Source organism: Antennarius striatus, chromosome 5 (assembly GCF_040054535.1).
Source record: "Antennarius striatus isolate MH-2024 chromosome 5, ASM4005453v1, whole genome shotgun sequence".
In the NCBI taxonomy this organism is placed as follows: Eukaryota; Metazoa; Chordata; class Actinopteri; order Lophiiformes; family Antennariidae; genus Antennarius; species Antennarius striatus.
Window position 1 is genome coordinate 12,270,306 of NC_090780.1, and position 16,681 is coordinate 12,286,986.

The following is a 16,681-nucleotide window of genomic DNA, read 5'->3' on the forward strand; positions in this document are numbered from 1 at the left end:
TTGAAGTGAAAAATATCAACAGCATTTATTCACCAAAGATATAAACATTTCTATATCTATTTTTGCAATGTGGCTGACAAAATCTTTACAAAGTTAGCTTTTTATCTTCTGCTGACTGCTTCACATCATCTGTACAAAAATGAGGTGGCACTGGAGACTGGCACAAAGATAGGAAACGGTCGCGAGTAAACAACAACCAGCAAAATGAAAAGCAAAAATACAGAGGAGACATTAACATTCTTTCTGTTTGATAAATAAAATTGGACATTGACATAGGGTAAATACCTTTTTTGTTCTGTTTTGTTATTTTCATGTAAATTGTCCAGGCAAGTTTCAAACACATTCAAGTCCTTTTATTTTAAAATCAATATTAATATCCAAATAAAGTCATTTATAAATAAATGAAATTAACAACACAAATCTGAATTAAGTTCATTATAAAGGTGTCTCCCCTCAAACGCCACTGCCATGTTTGATTGATATACAGCTGAGATGTACAGAAGCAGTTCCAGAGCTTTTGATGTCAGTTTTTTCCAGGCAGTATGAAGCTCCTAACTCTGAACCTTTCTGTATTTTTTACTTGCCACAAAAGACCTAATTTTCAAACAATGATAGCTACTATAGGCTTCACTGAAGTCAAACTTTCAGCTTTGTGAGTTTACTCAAAGCATACAGCTGTGAGTCTTCCACATCTCCTCAAACATCCACAGAGGGAACCCCCGCTCCTCCCCACAGCACTGGATAGTTCGATGTGGACAGGAATGTAAAATATCCATCAGACTATATACACAAATCTGTCAAAATATCATGCAAATAAATACCAGTAATTTAAAATTGAATTTACAATACTGACCAAGAGTAATACATTATAGGCTATAAAGAGTTTCACAAAATGTCTTTCCTTCAGTGAATGACGGTGACTGAATAATGCAATGCAACCTAGGCTCGATACCACAGGTCGCAAAGTGAAACTTTTAAGATTCAGTTTTCAAGCAGTGTGTTTGCTGAGTTCTCCAAAAAGTTTTTCGCTTTAATCTACTCCTCCTGGTCCCCACCATGCTCGGGTACAGCAGAGATGCACAACAATAGATAATATCCTACATAAACATTCACACTTTGCAGTCAGTCCAAATGAAAAAGTACAACAAGCTTTAAATACGGTATAATATAATATAAAGTGTGCAGATGGGACAAAGGAAATCTCTGGACATGGACAGTGACTGTGCTTTGAATCAAGGCGGAACCACAGTGTACAGAAACAACATGTAACCAAAGGGTGGCAGGGATCCTTCTCGGTGCTTCGATAGATGTCTGTCCATTCACAAGAGAACAGAGGAGGCCGGCTGCTCAACACACTTCTGATGTGCTCTATGTCAAGTGTCAAGTGTGCTGTATTCTTTTCAAAAGTTTTTACAACTTTAAAAGGTAATATGTTTAAAGTTGCAATGCCTGAAATTCAAGTGTATCCTTCACGTGACCTGCATGAGTGCAACAAGGCATCGCAAGGGTGGAACACCAGGCAGATGAAGAAAAATATTCTTACAAATGTTTCTAAAAATATCAACTGTTAACCAAAGACACAAAAAGACTACAGAGAAAAATCACTGTCAAGACTTTTATCATGCATCAATCTCCACCCTGTACAACTTATTCATTTAAACAACTTGAAAAACCCTTCGGCTCTAAAATGTCTTTTGCTTATTGTTTGGCCTGCACCCTGCTCAACAGTGCATGTACAGAGTTTGGCACCAAAAGGCTGTTTTCACATTCATCTGCTTAAGAGTGACAGTTCCTCTATAGTCACTTTAAAACTGACTTTAATACGTATTTACATAAATTATTTTGTCACTACTGCCACGTAAGCCAATCACGGTTCAAGATGCAAGTTGTTTAACGTGAACGTCTGAAACTTCTACTTAAAAATGAGAAAAAGTGTAAAGATGTACTTTTTAAGATTTTTGACAAAATAATTACATCTTTCTAGTAAATCCAATAATCGCTTGTCTGGAGGTTAAATATTGCACAAAGTTTACCACATTAATTTGATGACGTATATTATAACTAAAACCATTAACCAACTTTTCTGTCTTCCTTAGTCAATCAATTCTAATCAAATTATAATTACGTTTTTCTTTCCTTTTGTGTTCATTATTAATAATCAACATAATTCGGAAGCATATGCAGATATTGTGACAGTTTTTATCACTCATTTAATTACACCTTTGACGTTGATGTAATTGTGTATTTCCCTTATGTGAAGCATTTTGTTTTTTGTATTGAGTTCATACAACAGAGTGTGATCCCTTACATAAAGCACCAGCCTTCATGAACATAAAAAAAAAATCAGACATCACTGTCATGATGAGGTACGTATGATAAAATGAAAATAGCTTTCTTGACTTTCAGCAAGGAGAATCTCAACAGATAGCAAAAAGCATCACATACTGATAACACCTAAAGCTGTTCAAGAAGCTACATTCCCCATAAAGAAGCTCACACCAAGTGCATAAATTCAGATTTGACAAATAGTCAAGATACAAGGAAAAAAGACTGAGTAAACTTCCCCACGACCAAACATGATGTAAGTCTAGAAGACACAAGCTTTGGCGATGTGTTGTGTTGTGCTATGAGACTACATAGATGCCACTGCATCTGAATCAGTCATCCTTACAATATTATACTGAGTGTAGAATGAAGATGAGGATTTTCACACCACTAGTTCAGTTATTTCAAGGACTCATGAAGCCTCACGGCTCACATTAAAGACTTTGTTCTGTTTTTGTGTCTTTACAGAACCCTTAACAACTATTATCAGCTGGAAGCACTTCAAGATCTTACCAAGTCCTCATGGAAGCCTTTCCATAGACAAACCTTGACTAGGTGATTACATTTGTTAAATACATTTAATCAGTGATATTAGACTATTAGACTATTGAACAGACTATTAGACTATTGAACAGAGAGAGTCTGACTATTAGTCAGACTCTTTCTGTTCACTAACATTTCCCATCATGATGACTTTTCTGTTTTCTTTTAGGTCAAAGTGTTCTAAGAACGTACCTGCGTGGGAATTATCAAACCTTCTCTTTTCTTTAAGACAGGTTATACTTGATGGTAGAGGGAAGATGTTTGGATTGTTGTGTATGATATAATTTATAGTGCTGGAATTGCCATGGCAATGGTCAGAGGGGAACAGAAAGACACTGATGTGTTTGTAATGTTAAGGCCCAGATCTACTGTCATGTAAACATGGCTGTTTTATGTATTCACTAGGGCTGAACATGAACTGACAAAGATGATTCATTGTGAATTTGAACAAAGCAAATAAACAAACAGGAGAGAGAGGCTGACCTCTGATGCTCTTTCTGCAGCACATACTATTTTCTATGTTGTCATGCTATAGAAAGTAGCTCAGTGTGTTGAGTACACAATCTAAACCTCCCAATGGAGTCAGTATCTCAAGCAGCTTTAAAGACAACTGACTAAAAGATGAAAGAACTAAAAGCTCCGGATACTGCATTTATTAAGTTGTTGCATCACTCCACTGTGTATTTTAATAGAAAATAACTTTAACCCAGGTACGACTGCTGGTACAGTGTTGTAATATATAACTAGGAGCCACTATGGAGTGATGATGTAAAAAGTAGGACCTCTTTTAGCCCCTCTGGTGTGCAGCACATGCAGGTGACACAACACACAGTCCAACCAGTGGTTTGATATTATGTCACTGAGCACAATACACCAGAAAACACTGGGAACAGAATGTTATTGAGTCAACAAGATTATAAATAAAGCAGTTATTACATTTTCAAAATTTTTCTGCTACACTTTTTTACTTTTAACACCTTTAATATTATCAACACTTACACTGATTTGCCGAGGTAAACATGGTTCACTTTTCAAAAGAACAAAATTAAAGGTTATAGTAACACTATAGAAAAGTTTTGTAATAGAAAATGGAAACTAGCTAATGTTAAATGTTTAAAATTGAAGCTTGATTAGCTCCAGTATTAAAATGAAGCTGATCTGTTGCTAAAGTATGTGATAATATAATATATGATATGAAGAAACTGACAGGATCTCTCCATCAAACGAGCATTTTTACATTTAAAAATGTAGTTACTCTGTTTACATCATTTGGTATTACAAGTCTAGTCAAGTAAAATGCAAAATAAAATAAAACAAAACAAAATCCAACTAAAGGTTCAGACCGACATCCTCACCACACAGCTGGTTTCCTATTGGTCAATAAAAGTGCGTGTCAGCTGCCTCCTTGACCTTTTGGTGAGTGTTTACATAGTTTTACACCTTCAACATGCTTGCCCTACTTTAAGCTCATGCATGCTCAACACATTCTCTTCCTATATTTTGAACTTAAGCCTTAAAACATCAACAAATGCATAAGCAATAAGGCAAAATCACTTGAAGCTGATCCACACATTTTCATTCTACAGTGAAATACACCATGGGCTGTTGGTGGATCAATAAAACAGAATTTTGCAGTTGTTGTTCGATTTTGACATTCAGTAGATCTGAGCCTTAACCCAAAGAGATGAAAGATATCAGTTATTATGTCAGAGAAGAAAAAGACACAGAATAAACTGAAATAAGAGAACTCCAATGGAGGACTGTAGAGCAAGACCCCGTCCACACTCTGATGTGTTCTCCTGCAACGAGAGTTAAAATGAATCCTGTTTTCACACAGAAAACCACCACATGTACAACCCCAACATGAAGACCGGTCTGTATTTAAGTTGCATTGTGTAGAGAAATTAGAATAGACGGATCAGAGGGAAATCTATTCTATTCTTTATCTGCTGTTTATCTGCTTTCATACTGTAGGCTGCAGGATCTCATTAAAGCAGAGTCACATTCAATTACAGTACTACTGGTTAGTGAGTGTAAGAACAGGCCATGCTGGTATGTGGAGAAAGGAACTGCTCTTCATGGTCTGTGCTACTATGATTCATGTTGAACATCGAGTGCAAGTTCTGTGCACCACTGTTCGACAGAAAAGATGAGAGATCTGTTTTACAAAGAATAAAAGAAATCTAAAGAAAAGTGTTCAGTGTCTCCTGGCCCATTGACCACATTCCAGCAACAGAAGACTGAGGGGGAAAGTGGGTTTCTGAAGCAAGTCTACCATACCACAAGTAATTCTGATGAAGAACAAAGCAGATCAGCTTTGAAAATCATATACAGTTTTATCAAAAATGATTGTAAAGTCTGTGCCTGGAGTCATGAAGATAAAATACTAGTTCAGTAATGCTCCATTTATCTGGCAGAGATCACCTTCTAACCAACAAATACTATACTATACTATACTATACTATACTATACTATACTATACTATACTATACTATACTATACTATACTATACTATACTATACTATACCACACTATACTAGATATTTTGTTTTGCACAAATTAAATGTGTGATAATAATTTCTCTACCAAAATAGAATTTTGGGGCTAAAAAATATTTTTATGCACAAAATCACAAATACAGTTCTCAGGACTGAGGCACATGTAGGGTCATACATTAAATACTCACTAAGGCACTGTAGTCAAAGCAGGAGGTTGGGCCCTTTCTATAGCGTGCATTGCTCAGGACTTCACAAGGATTCTCCTCCTGAACTGTTTGGTTTTGTTTAAGGATATAACATTGAACTTAATCACCACATATAGTTTATTTCAACACAAATAAAAGAACCAGACCATGTGTGAGAAGTAAAGGATACATTCTATCCTGACCTGTGTCAGTCTTTCTATCTCACACGAGCTGCAGGGGAGGGTCTCAGCGACCACAAACAGGAGGTTGGTGTTTTCTATCCGTTTTGCATGGAACAGCCTGTGGAAGACAGTGATGGATATTCAGCCGCCTTCGGATAATATATTCAGCACATATGCGTATACTCGACACAAATATATTCTGCTGATGCCCCAAAAGAACACACCGTGAACAGTTCCCGCAGTCCTGCAGCACATTGTAGGAGTTGGTGGTGTTTGTAAAGTAGAACTGGCTCTGGATGGTCACACAGCTGCTTTCCTTTATCTCAAAACTGTCTACGAGGATATCATCTAGAACAAAAGCAAATAAATGCAATAACATGGTTAAAATAAAGCAAATGAGTTTTTGTTATATAAATCAAATAATATCCTACATAAAAACAGAAAATAATAAGTCTAAATCTGAAATAATCAGACGGTTTTGACTAATTTGTGTGGATTCATTCACAGTGATTCCTGTGTGAACAAACACCTTTTGATAACCCACCTTGATAGAACCAGCTGTTGGAGGCTAATCCATACAGTAGCTGCTGGGTCACAGACCTGAAAAAGCATTCACATGACATTTAAGTAGAAAGACAATCTGTCGCTGTTAATAAGTAAAAGTGAACACATGTCAAAGCCACATGAACACTGAGGTGTAAATAACTGAGAGGCCGCTCTCTGACACTGACAGACCCTCCGTGTTCTACAGGCACACAGTTCACATTGTTTTGAGGACACCTCACATGCTCTGGCTGTCATCTGACTCACAGCACACTAAATCTCACCAGGCCACTGTGGATGTCCACCATGCCAGATTAAGCACGTCAACGATGGATGGCTGTAGAGAAAAGAGAGTAACACAGAGGATGACTTTTGATTGCATTGAAACAAGTGATGAATGAACACATATAGTATTCACCCATGACATGCTTCACTCTCTGCCTTCGTCATCAAAACAGTTCGGCTGACAATTTAATATCTGGAAGTGGATAAGGATATGAATGTCTGTCAAAATTCAATTTATGAACTGGTCGAAAACATGTAATGTCTGAATTGGCTGACAACATGTTGCAATAAGAGAGATGTTTGTTGATTCTGGGGGATGGGAATTTCACAAGCCTATCGGCTTCCAACCGACAACCCTTTATTTTTCAGATGTTTGATGTTGATGTTGTAAATGTGATGAAGGTGTGAAGTCTGTTACATCAACATGTCCGAAAAATAAGTAAATAAATAAATAGATCTTCTTCTTTTCCTTTCGGCTTTTCCCTCCAGGGGTCGCCACAGTGAATCAGTTGCCTCCATCTAACCCTGTCTTCTGCATCCTCTTCTCTCACACCGACTACCTTCATGTCCTCTTTCATTAAATAAATGAATAGATAAATGAATAAATAAAAAAATTTGCACCAAGTTTGCTCATCACTTTCTAAAATCTCTAAAAAGTACATAAACATGTCTGCAGGGAATGAAGAGGCCGCAGCTGGGACACCAAACTCAAACTGTTCTTATGCTATCAAACATTTCAAATAGTGAATTATCTGACCGCCTAGGAGTACTGCCTTCTGACTTTGTGCCCAAGACAACAAGTTTCATCTCAAATACATGTCTGCCAAGTCTCACTTACTGTAAATAGAAAGAACTGAATAAAAAATATTTTGGAGGTTTTCACTATAATAACATGTACTATCCCAGTTGTTCTCACATTGAGGTTTACAGAAGAGCACAAAGAATTGAGACCTTCATGAAGTGAGGCAACAATAATCATGTGGAAGTCAGTAAATGCAATGACCATTACGCCTTTGATGCGACATCTTTTACATGTCTGTCCATCCTAGAACAAGTATCAGTTCCGTGTTGCTCTATTAAAGATCAGTTTAATAAAAACAGTTTGACAGTTTTGTGAATTCATTGGTGCTGTTCCTATACTGCCCTCTTACCACGAAGATACCCTTTGGTGCTGCACCAGTGTGTCTGCTGCTGACTGGCTCACATGCAGATTGGTAGTGAAAAGTCTGACGACGAGTGAAGATCGAATTGTTGTAGAGCGCATGCATCAAGTAGGGGTCCACGTCGCCAAAGAAAACACCGATCTGAAATAAAGGAAAGAAATGGAAGACATTATGAAAGAGGACAACAAAGCGCTGCCACCTCACAACACGGCGGACCGGGTTCAAGTCCCGCTCTGTGCGGAGTTCGCATGCTCTCCCCGTGTCTGCGTGGGTTCTCTCCGGGTTCTTCGGCTTCCTCCCACCTCCAAAAGCATGCGCTTCAGGTTGATTGGCCGTTCCAAATTGACCGTAGGAGTGAGTGTGTGTGTGAATGATTGTTTGTCTCTATGTGGCTCCGTGGTACACTGGCGTCGTGCCCGGAGTGTCCCCCGCCTCACGCCCTGAGACTGCCGGGATAGGCACCGGCTCCCCCGCAACCTGCGTTAGCGGATTACGCGGGTTTGAAAATGACTGACTGACTGACTGACTGTACAGTATTGTTATTACATAATGCTGCACACACACTATCATACAAATGGCCCTCCTACGCTGACCTAACCTCTTGTCTACCCATGTCAAGACAGAAAAAGCAAGTGAACTGGAGCCTGGTGATATTTGTGTTATCACCTCTGTTGAGGATTGATATGAACCGAGGCAAAACTGACTGGCCAGAGAGCATCGTCAATACCAGTTGTCATAGTTTATTATGGAAATGTGGAAACTCATGCCATGATCAATAGAGGAGGTGAGGATGTTTCTCAGGCTCAGACTCAATTATTCGTCACATGTATGACCGTACTAGAACAGCAGCGGTGAAATGCGGACACGACGACACCAGCACTGTGCATTAGACAAGTAATAAAAATCTATAGAGCAGGAGTAAATATATTAAATTAAATATAATGTGAATGTAAAATGGATATATACATAACATTCAGACTGTAAATGCATAAATATGATAACGTTTGAGTTCTTTTGGAGTTTAGGATCTGTGTGGCTTGTGGGGAGAAACTCCCCCACAGTTTCTCATTTCTTGCCCTGATGGACCGAAGGCATTTGCCTGAGGGGAGCCACATGAAAAGTCCATGATGGGGTTGGTTGTCTCCTTTAGAATCTCCTTCACTCTGATACAGCAATGCCGAGTGTAGACGTCCTGGAGACAGGGCAGTATTGTGTGAGTGATGCGCTCAACACATCGGATGACTCTGTGGAGGGCCTTCCTGTCCTGAAAACTGCAGCTGCCCTACCAGGACGCGCTGTTCCCCTGAAAGCACCAACTCAACTGTTGTATGGTGAAAGACTTTCAGCCATAAGCAGAGACCATGAATTTGCCCAGCAGCCTTAGGCGGTATAGCCGCTGTCTAGCCTTCTTTACCAGAGCTGTGGTGTGTGTCATTGATTTCTCTTCTGAAGTCAATGACCAACTCCTTGAATAGACGCAGAAGAGCAGCGGACTCATCCTTGGGGGACACCAGTGTTAAGTGTCCTGTCCCAGGAGAAGTGGGCTCCAGCCTTCACAACCTGTAGCCTGCTGGTGAAGAGCCCCTGAACCCAAGAACAGATGCATTCCTGAGCTTTTTGACCAGCTGATGAGGAACCACGGTGTTGACCACTGAATTGTAGTCAATGAACAGCAAGCGCAGGTAATTCTCCTTGCCAATGCTCAGGTGTGAAATGGTGGAGTGGAGGACATGGGCGACCACGTCATGTCCTCCACTCCATCCTATTTGGTTGACGCCGTGCACTGAGAGTGAGAGAAGGCAGTTCTGCTAACCCAGCAGGTTGCCCACATCAGCTTTGGTAGCCCTACCGCTAGCGCCAGCGCCGCCTGCCTGAAAGCGAGTGAAGGAGGTGTTCAAGTCAACCGCCGGTGAGGAGTTCCCAAGAGCCGAGGTGTTCACTCGTCCTCTGTAATCTGAAATCGTCGTCAGTCCTTAAAGTCTCTGACCTTTTTTGTTTGAGCATTTGTGTGTGTTGCATCAGAAATTATATCACAGTATGTTATTGAGGTGTCAATGTGATGGCCAGCTAACTGTGGTGGAAATGAAACCTAGCAGATAATGAGGCAAGTAGAGCTGAGGCAAGCCGAGCCAATATAATCAGTGCAAAAGAGACAAGACATACCTTTTTCCAGTGATCTCTCTGATTGGACATAACCAGGAACCCACCATCATCAATGAGATAACAGAGGAGGTCCTGCAGAGAACAAAGTTCATATCGCATGAGCTGCACAAACAGCAGCTTTCAGCTCTTTGCTTCATCAAAAAACAGCAGCAGGAAAAAGTCCAAAGATACATTCATACAAAAAAGAACTTTATAAAACATGTACAGAAATCACCCTCACATCAGTGTTCACTTCACAATCCATCTCACAGCTTCTGGATGGTCCACACTGTTAGAGGAAACATGTAATGAGGCAGTGATGTCTATTTTCTTACTCTGAATGGATAAACTATGTGATCATAATTAAGTGGTAGAGTTGTACCTTGTGTGAACCAGGTCGACTGTCTGACACGTTGCTGGCTAAGATCTTGAATTTGTCCACCCAAGCCTCCAAGTCCAGCTTCACTCCGACCACTAAATGACACAATCAGAGAAAAGATAGGAAAAGTTAGGACAAGAAGCAGCATTTTAACTCGGAAAGACGTGTAGATGAAATATCGAGAAAATAAATGAAGAAAGTTGCTGATTTGTACTTACCTGAAGGTTTCAACAGCTTTCCCCCTAAATTAACCTCCACTGCGGAACTAACTAGAATTCCAATGGTGCCATTTTCTGTAACTATGGGGTCGTCCAAAGCTGAAACAGAGACATTACAGGTGAAACTGCTCATGTAAGTTTGAATGAAAGCTTAAATTATGATTTACAACTCAGTAAAACTCAAATGGATCATGAAGTTACAGTTGTGTAACAAACACTTTGTACATGGAGGAAAATAATCTCCGTTCAGATCATGTGATCACACTGGAGATTGGGCCATCTGACTCATCCAAAATATAAAATGATTCCTATCAACATTTACTGAACTCAAGTCTTGTTCACTTAACGTTAATTAATTTTTCTTTCTTTTCTTTGTCCACTAGGGGGCAGCAGGATTAAGCTGTGTATATCATCACTCTTAATTTGATATGAATTGATATGAGTTGAAGTCACATCTCTGGTCAACAGCTAAATTTAAATTCTAATATGAGCATTGCTCTCCACTAGTTCCTAGGAGAGTTGTCTGGGTTTCTGCTACATGCTCTGCAATGCTCTCCAGCTTCTCATTAGTTCTGTCTGTCAGGTGGTGCACAGCAGGTAGTTTACGACTGAGATGAGAACCAGCGCCTGTTACAGCTGAAAATAAGTTAGAGTCAAATGAACCAATGAGCTGAAAGATACCCTACAAAGCTCAGTGGTGGTTAAGGGAACGTTTAGGATCTCACGGAACTGTCACATCCATGCTTTGATGGTCCCTCTGCTTGAGTCTGCTGTTGTGTATTCATCCTCCAGGGCTTTACACCAGATGCACGAGACTCAGCTGTACCCCATACACCTACCCCATACTTCCTATGTCAGCTCTCCTCACTCTGATTTTTATTCAAATTTTCTTTATGTTTAACTTGCAACACTATATGAATAGTATTTTATAATTACTTTTATCTGTTTGCTTTTTTTTTTTTTTTGCAAATACATTACTCTCACTTTTATTGCTCTCTCAAAACCAAGCAAAAACCCGGCATAATTCTAATGAGTTGCTCACAGGATCTCGATGGAGGTCTGAATACGTAGCCTCTGTTGTCGAGGCTCCGCCTGTAGTAATTGGAATTAAAGGGCTCAGGATCTTCATCCCATAACTCAGCAGCTCTATAAGAACCAAACACATCATTACATTTGTTTATGGATAAAATACATGTGATATTACTGGTTTGCTCCCTGCTGTAGCAATTTAATACATCTTACTCACATGTTTGGAAATACGCGTGTGATTCCTCCATCAGTGGATGCAAATACAGCCAGGAAGCCATACCTGTAACAAATATTTCATCTTTCATGGCCAGCTCTATACATTAAGTGTATTTCAATATTTTGACCCTCTTGCTGTGTAAAAATGATGCATACAGCGAGAACATTGTTGACTTACGAAGTCAGATCCTTGTTCTTCCACACACGAGATGCCAGCTGCCCGATAATCCTAGAATCCAAAATCAGGTTGTGGATGAGGCCCTGGTCACCTAGAACCCAAAACAAGTGTATTATCTCCCCTGTTCATATGCAGCAGTGGCAGATAGTTCAAACTGCTGTGAACACACTCACACTCATCTGATTCTGGGGAAATATCAAGCATGAGTGAGAGGAAGTTCTGCAAAAACTGTGTGTTGTTGTCAGAAAGGTGTAGACGTTTGCAGTATTCTCTGGAGAAACAGCAGACAGAATTAATACAAGAAGACAGCAGGACTGAAAAAATAGAGCAATGAGACATGTTTTCACCTTGGAGCCAGAAAAACATGCCCTGCTGATTCAAAAGAGCTGGGCAGCAATGACTGCATGTCTGCAATGAAGAATGTGATTAGTTTTTTTAATCTCTTTTATTCAGATCATCATAAAGAAAACACTGAAAGCTGTGCCTCATTGTCCTCACATTGTAGCTGCAGCATCACATCGCTCAGGTCTGCCTGGATGTAGAACTCATTGTAGGGAGGTAACACCAGACCGAGGCTACAGGTGACAGCATCCCAACGGGAAGACGCATTAATTTAGAGACAGACAGGAAGGTCAAAGAATGAATTGATGTTCGCGTGTGGTCTTCATCAGACTCATCAGTAGCCGGAGCAGATTATTGATTGCAACTCACAATATCACAATGGCTCACCTGTAATCTGTACCGTTGATAGGGGTCCAGGTGTATCCCCTGTATACCTCATCGATGTATTGCTACAGTGAAGAAAGTCATTTCAGTAAACTGACAACAGTTCAGCTGCTTTTGTATGTGTCTATGTTTTTTTCACGTGTTTTTCCCATCATTCACACCAGCAACGTACAAGCATCAGGACACAATGTTCCCAGAGCTCAGTGTAAAAGCCTGATTGGTGAGAAAATTATCAAGAAATGAAAAAAATACATTTAACTGAATGGCTCATTTGAAAGTAAATACGCGTTGAAATTTTTTTATTTATTTAGATTTCTGTGAAGGTTATCTATCATATTAAAGAGGCACCTTCTGTTTAAGCCTACATGACGATTCCTCACATTGATTGTAGATGTGATCTTTATACAGCCTGCAGCACAACACTATCACCACCTGATAAAAGCAGCAGTGTTACCTAGAAAGTAGCTCTAGATATATATTAATGCACAGTATTGTAGAAAATGATTTAAAATTTGTAGCATTAATGTTTCAATTGTTTTATTTTGATAGACTTAGATAATACAGATAAACAGGAAGTGACTCAACTGTCATGTATTACTAGACCAGATTACACATCTGTGAGCGTCACCTGGTCGTAAAACTGTACAACGAAGCCAAACAGTAAAACTTAATGGAAACCAACTGGATTTTCTAACATTACAACGATTTAGAAACAGCCTGTCAAATGTTTACTTAAAGCATTAATTTTTTATAATCATAGGAGCTTATCACAGCTAACACTGGATGGGAGGTGGGACAAATCGGCAGTTCATCACAGATATAGAAAGACTATCAACCATTCATGCCTATGGTGAATTGAGAGTCACCAGATGACATCTACTGTATGTTTCTGTGAGTGGAAGGAAGCCGGAGAACTCACACAGACATGAAGACAACAAACAAACTCCACACATAAATGTCCAGGTCCACAGGTGGATATGAATCCAGGACTTCCTTGCTGTGAAGCAACAGCGTAACCCACTGCACCACCAAGTTTATTTACATAATGTTCAACATTAAATATTCATCATACCCCAGTTACACCTGATCCCTGATTGTGTGTTAATGAAATTGAACATGCCTAAAGCCTGACAGAAATAAAGAAAACTTGCCTCATCAATGGACTTGATAAGAGTTTTGATCTGTATTTCACCTGGTCTTCCATCAATCATTTGCCTCCGGATCTAGACAACAAAAAGACATTCTTTGAAGTCACAAACATGTGACAAGTGGGACAGCAGGTTGTTTGAAGGTAAATGATGCTCACTGGCCTGATAGTAACTTGGAAGAATGAGCTTCACGTTGGGAAAGTACAAAAAGCGCCTGAAAACAGCTCCACACTAAGTGCTCACCTCCTCTTTATTGCTATCTTCTACCTCTGCATCCAGGAAGTCCAGCGTCACAGGCTCAGGGAGGTTCACAAGCTGAGAGGAGTGTAGGAAAATAAATTTACACTGACATCTAGTGCAGGCATTCAACATGCATGTCAGCGTCACACAAGCTCAACTATGTAGAAGCAAATACTACATGCACATTACCTTTGGCTGAAGATTCGGATGAAGGAGGAGATATCCGTTTGGATCAATAGCAAATATATATCCATTGGCTCCAAGCTGTGTAGGAGTAAGCAGAGAAGTAATACCTAAAACATACCAGATTGTACAGTTCATCACAAAAACGAAGGAAGAAAAATGTAATGAATGAGGTGATGTGTGATCTACTTACATTGTACCGTGGCGTTAATCGCTTTATCTCATCAAGATGCACATCAACGCCCATGACGCCTAGTATCAGTTGATTCTGGTCAGACAAAAGCAATAATGTGGACAGTTAGTCGCAGAATCTAAAGTAAAAATACGCTTATCGACTCTCTTGCTGAAGGTTAGATAGGACTGATCTCATTCCTGCGAGGTAAATCTGTGGCTGAAGCAAGCAACACGTTAGCTCCGAACCAAAAGTCACTAATTCAGGTCAAACGAATATGTCCCATAATATAAACCTAAACTTGTCAGTGTCACAATTCAGTTACTGCATCAGACATCCAGCTGGTAAATTTGCGATAAAGACAAGGATGCCACAAATGGAAACCTGGAATGTGATCAAATCAATCTGAAAATGATAGAACTTTAAATATGCTTAAAATATAAAACCCTGTGTAAAATTTCATTGAAGTCCATCCATCACTGTATAAAGAGATGTGTATTCACCATTATGTACAGACAAAGGCAACCACATCCCCTCTACAGTCAGCCTGTACTGTCTCATATTGATCCCAACGTACAGGAATACGCTGCAGTTCACATACAGGGTGCTTTAGGAGTCTTAAATGAATGACAGTAAATGGAGCTAAATGGCTACATGTATTTTTACCTACTACATTGAGTTGCTATCCGATTGAGGACCAGAGGTACCTTCATTTCTCAAAAATATAGACCTAATTTAATGGCAGACACAGTTTATTTCACCAACCACTATTGCTATGAAGTGCTTTAAGGTAACTTGGGATGTGCGATGTCATAATGACCTAGAAAAAAGTACTCTATATCACATTTGAAGCTACAAAAACAATATCTAATGGAAATTTATAACTGTCTCCTACCATTAGTTTGGAAACATAATCAAAATAGGCAGAAAAGAAAAATCTCCTCCCTATTGTAGGGTTTCAGGTTCGTATTTATTTGAGACTACCTCCTGATGTCTATACATAAGACATCCAGAGAGTAGCATGCATCTATAATTAGAACATCTCTGGTGTAACCCGAGGTATAAGAAAACATGAAACATGTTAAATAATGAACTTCACCATAGTTGTTAAGCAACGTTTTTACCTATAGACATGAGTCCTGTTAGATGTTTTCCCACATTAAGGCTACATAAGACAACATAAAGTTAATTCTCTGCTAGCAGTAGATTAATATTTTCCCAATTTACCAAAGAGCTTTAACGATCAACCCAATGATGTGATTTGCAAATGACAAGACAGCAACGGTTTGTACTATTTCCAATCAGTTGCCTCCATCTAACCCTGTCTTCTGCATCCTCTTCTCTCACACCAACTACCTTCATGTCCTCCTTCACTACATCCATAAACCTCCTCTTTGGTCTTCCTCTAGGCCTCCTGCCTAGCAGTTCAAAACTCAGCAACCTTCTACTAATATATTCACTATCTCTCCTCTGGACATGTCCAAACCATCTTGGTCTGGTCTCTCTGACTTTATATCCAAAACCTCTAACATGTGCTGTCCGTCTGATGTACTCATTCCTGATCCTATCCATCCTGGTCACTCCCAAAGAGAACCTCAACATCTTCGACTGCCTTTCCACTCTTCATCCTCTTCAATGACCCCCTCACTTCATCCTGATAAATCTTTGCTCCCTCCTGGTCCACAACAGTCATCTCTTCTAGTCTTTTTTCTCTCATTTTCCACATTCATCAACTCTTCAAAGTACTCTTTTCATCTTCCCATCACACTACTGGCCCATGTCAAGACTTCCATCCCTATCCTCAATCACCCTAACCTGCTGCACGTCCTTCCCATCTCTGTCTCTCTGTCTTGCGAACCTGTATAGATTAGTCTCTCCCTCCTTACTGTCCAACCTAGCATACAAGTCATCATAAGCTTCTTGTTTGGCCTTTGCTACCTCTACCTTCACCTTACGCTGCATCTCCCTGTACTCTTGTCTACTCTCCTCTGTCCTCTCAGTGTCTCACTTCTTCTTAGCTAACCTCTTTCTCTGTATACACTCCTGTACCTCCTCATTCCATCACTAAGTCTCCTTATCTATTTTCCTTCCAGATGACACACCAAGTACTCTCCTACCTGTCTCCTTGATCACATTAGCTGTAGTTGTCCAGTCATCTGGAAGCACCTCCTGACCACCCAGAGCCTGTCTTAACTCCTTCGTAAAAGTCATGAAACACTCTTCCTTTTTCAGCTTCCACCATTTCGTCTTCTGCTCTTCCTTTGTCCTCTTCATCTTCCTCACCCCCAGAGTCATCCTACACACCACCATCCTATGCTGTTTGGCT

At 39.8% G+C, this 16,681-nt stretch overlaps 1 protein-coding gene across 1 annotated transcript in view; it reads right to left on the minus strand.

Moving 5' to 3' along the window:
• The window catches only part of LOC137595510 (voltage-dependent calcium channel subunit alpha-2/delta-2-like), a 43,036-nt gene continuing 26,355 nt past the window's right edge, over nt 1-16,681 (minus strand). Inside the window, exons 17-38 of the mRNA XM_068315682.1 lie at nt 14,377-14,451; nt 14,190-14,264; nt 14,004-14,075; nt 13,764-13,835; nt 12,616-12,677; nt 12,385-12,461; nt 12,234-12,294; nt 12,060-12,157; nt 11,887-11,977; nt 11,710-11,772; nt 11,506-11,609; nt 10,464-10,562; nt 10,249-10,340; nt 10,108-10,155; nt 9,888-9,959; nt 7,713-7,865; nt 6,561-6,613; nt 6,278-6,333; nt 5,958-6,081; nt 5,742-5,851; nt 5,555-5,637; nt 1-4,667 (exon numbers count right to left, since the gene is read on the minus strand). Coding sequence (XP_068171783.1) covers nt 4,575-4,667; nt 5,555-5,637; nt 5,742-5,851; nt 5,958-6,081; nt 6,278-6,333; nt 6,561-6,613; nt 7,713-7,865; nt 9,888-9,959; nt 10,108-10,155; nt 10,249-10,340; nt 10,464-10,562; nt 11,506-11,609; nt 11,710-11,772; nt 11,887-11,977; nt 12,060-12,157; nt 12,234-12,294; nt 12,385-12,461; nt 12,616-12,677; nt 13,764-13,835; nt 14,004-14,075; nt 14,190-14,264; nt 14,377-14,451 — 1,833 coding nt within the window. The 3' untranslated portion in view covers nt 1-4,574. The remainder of the gene's footprint in view (nt 4,668-5,554; nt 5,638-5,741; nt 5,852-5,957; nt 6,082-6,277; nt 6,334-6,560; nt 6,614-7,712; nt 7,866-9,887; nt 9,960-10,107; nt 10,156-10,248; nt 10,341-10,463; nt 10,563-11,505; nt 11,610-11,709; nt 11,773-11,886; nt 11,978-12,059; nt 12,158-12,233; nt 12,295-12,384; nt 12,462-12,615; nt 12,678-13,763; nt 13,836-14,003; nt 14,076-14,189; nt 14,265-14,376; nt 14,452-16,681) is intronic.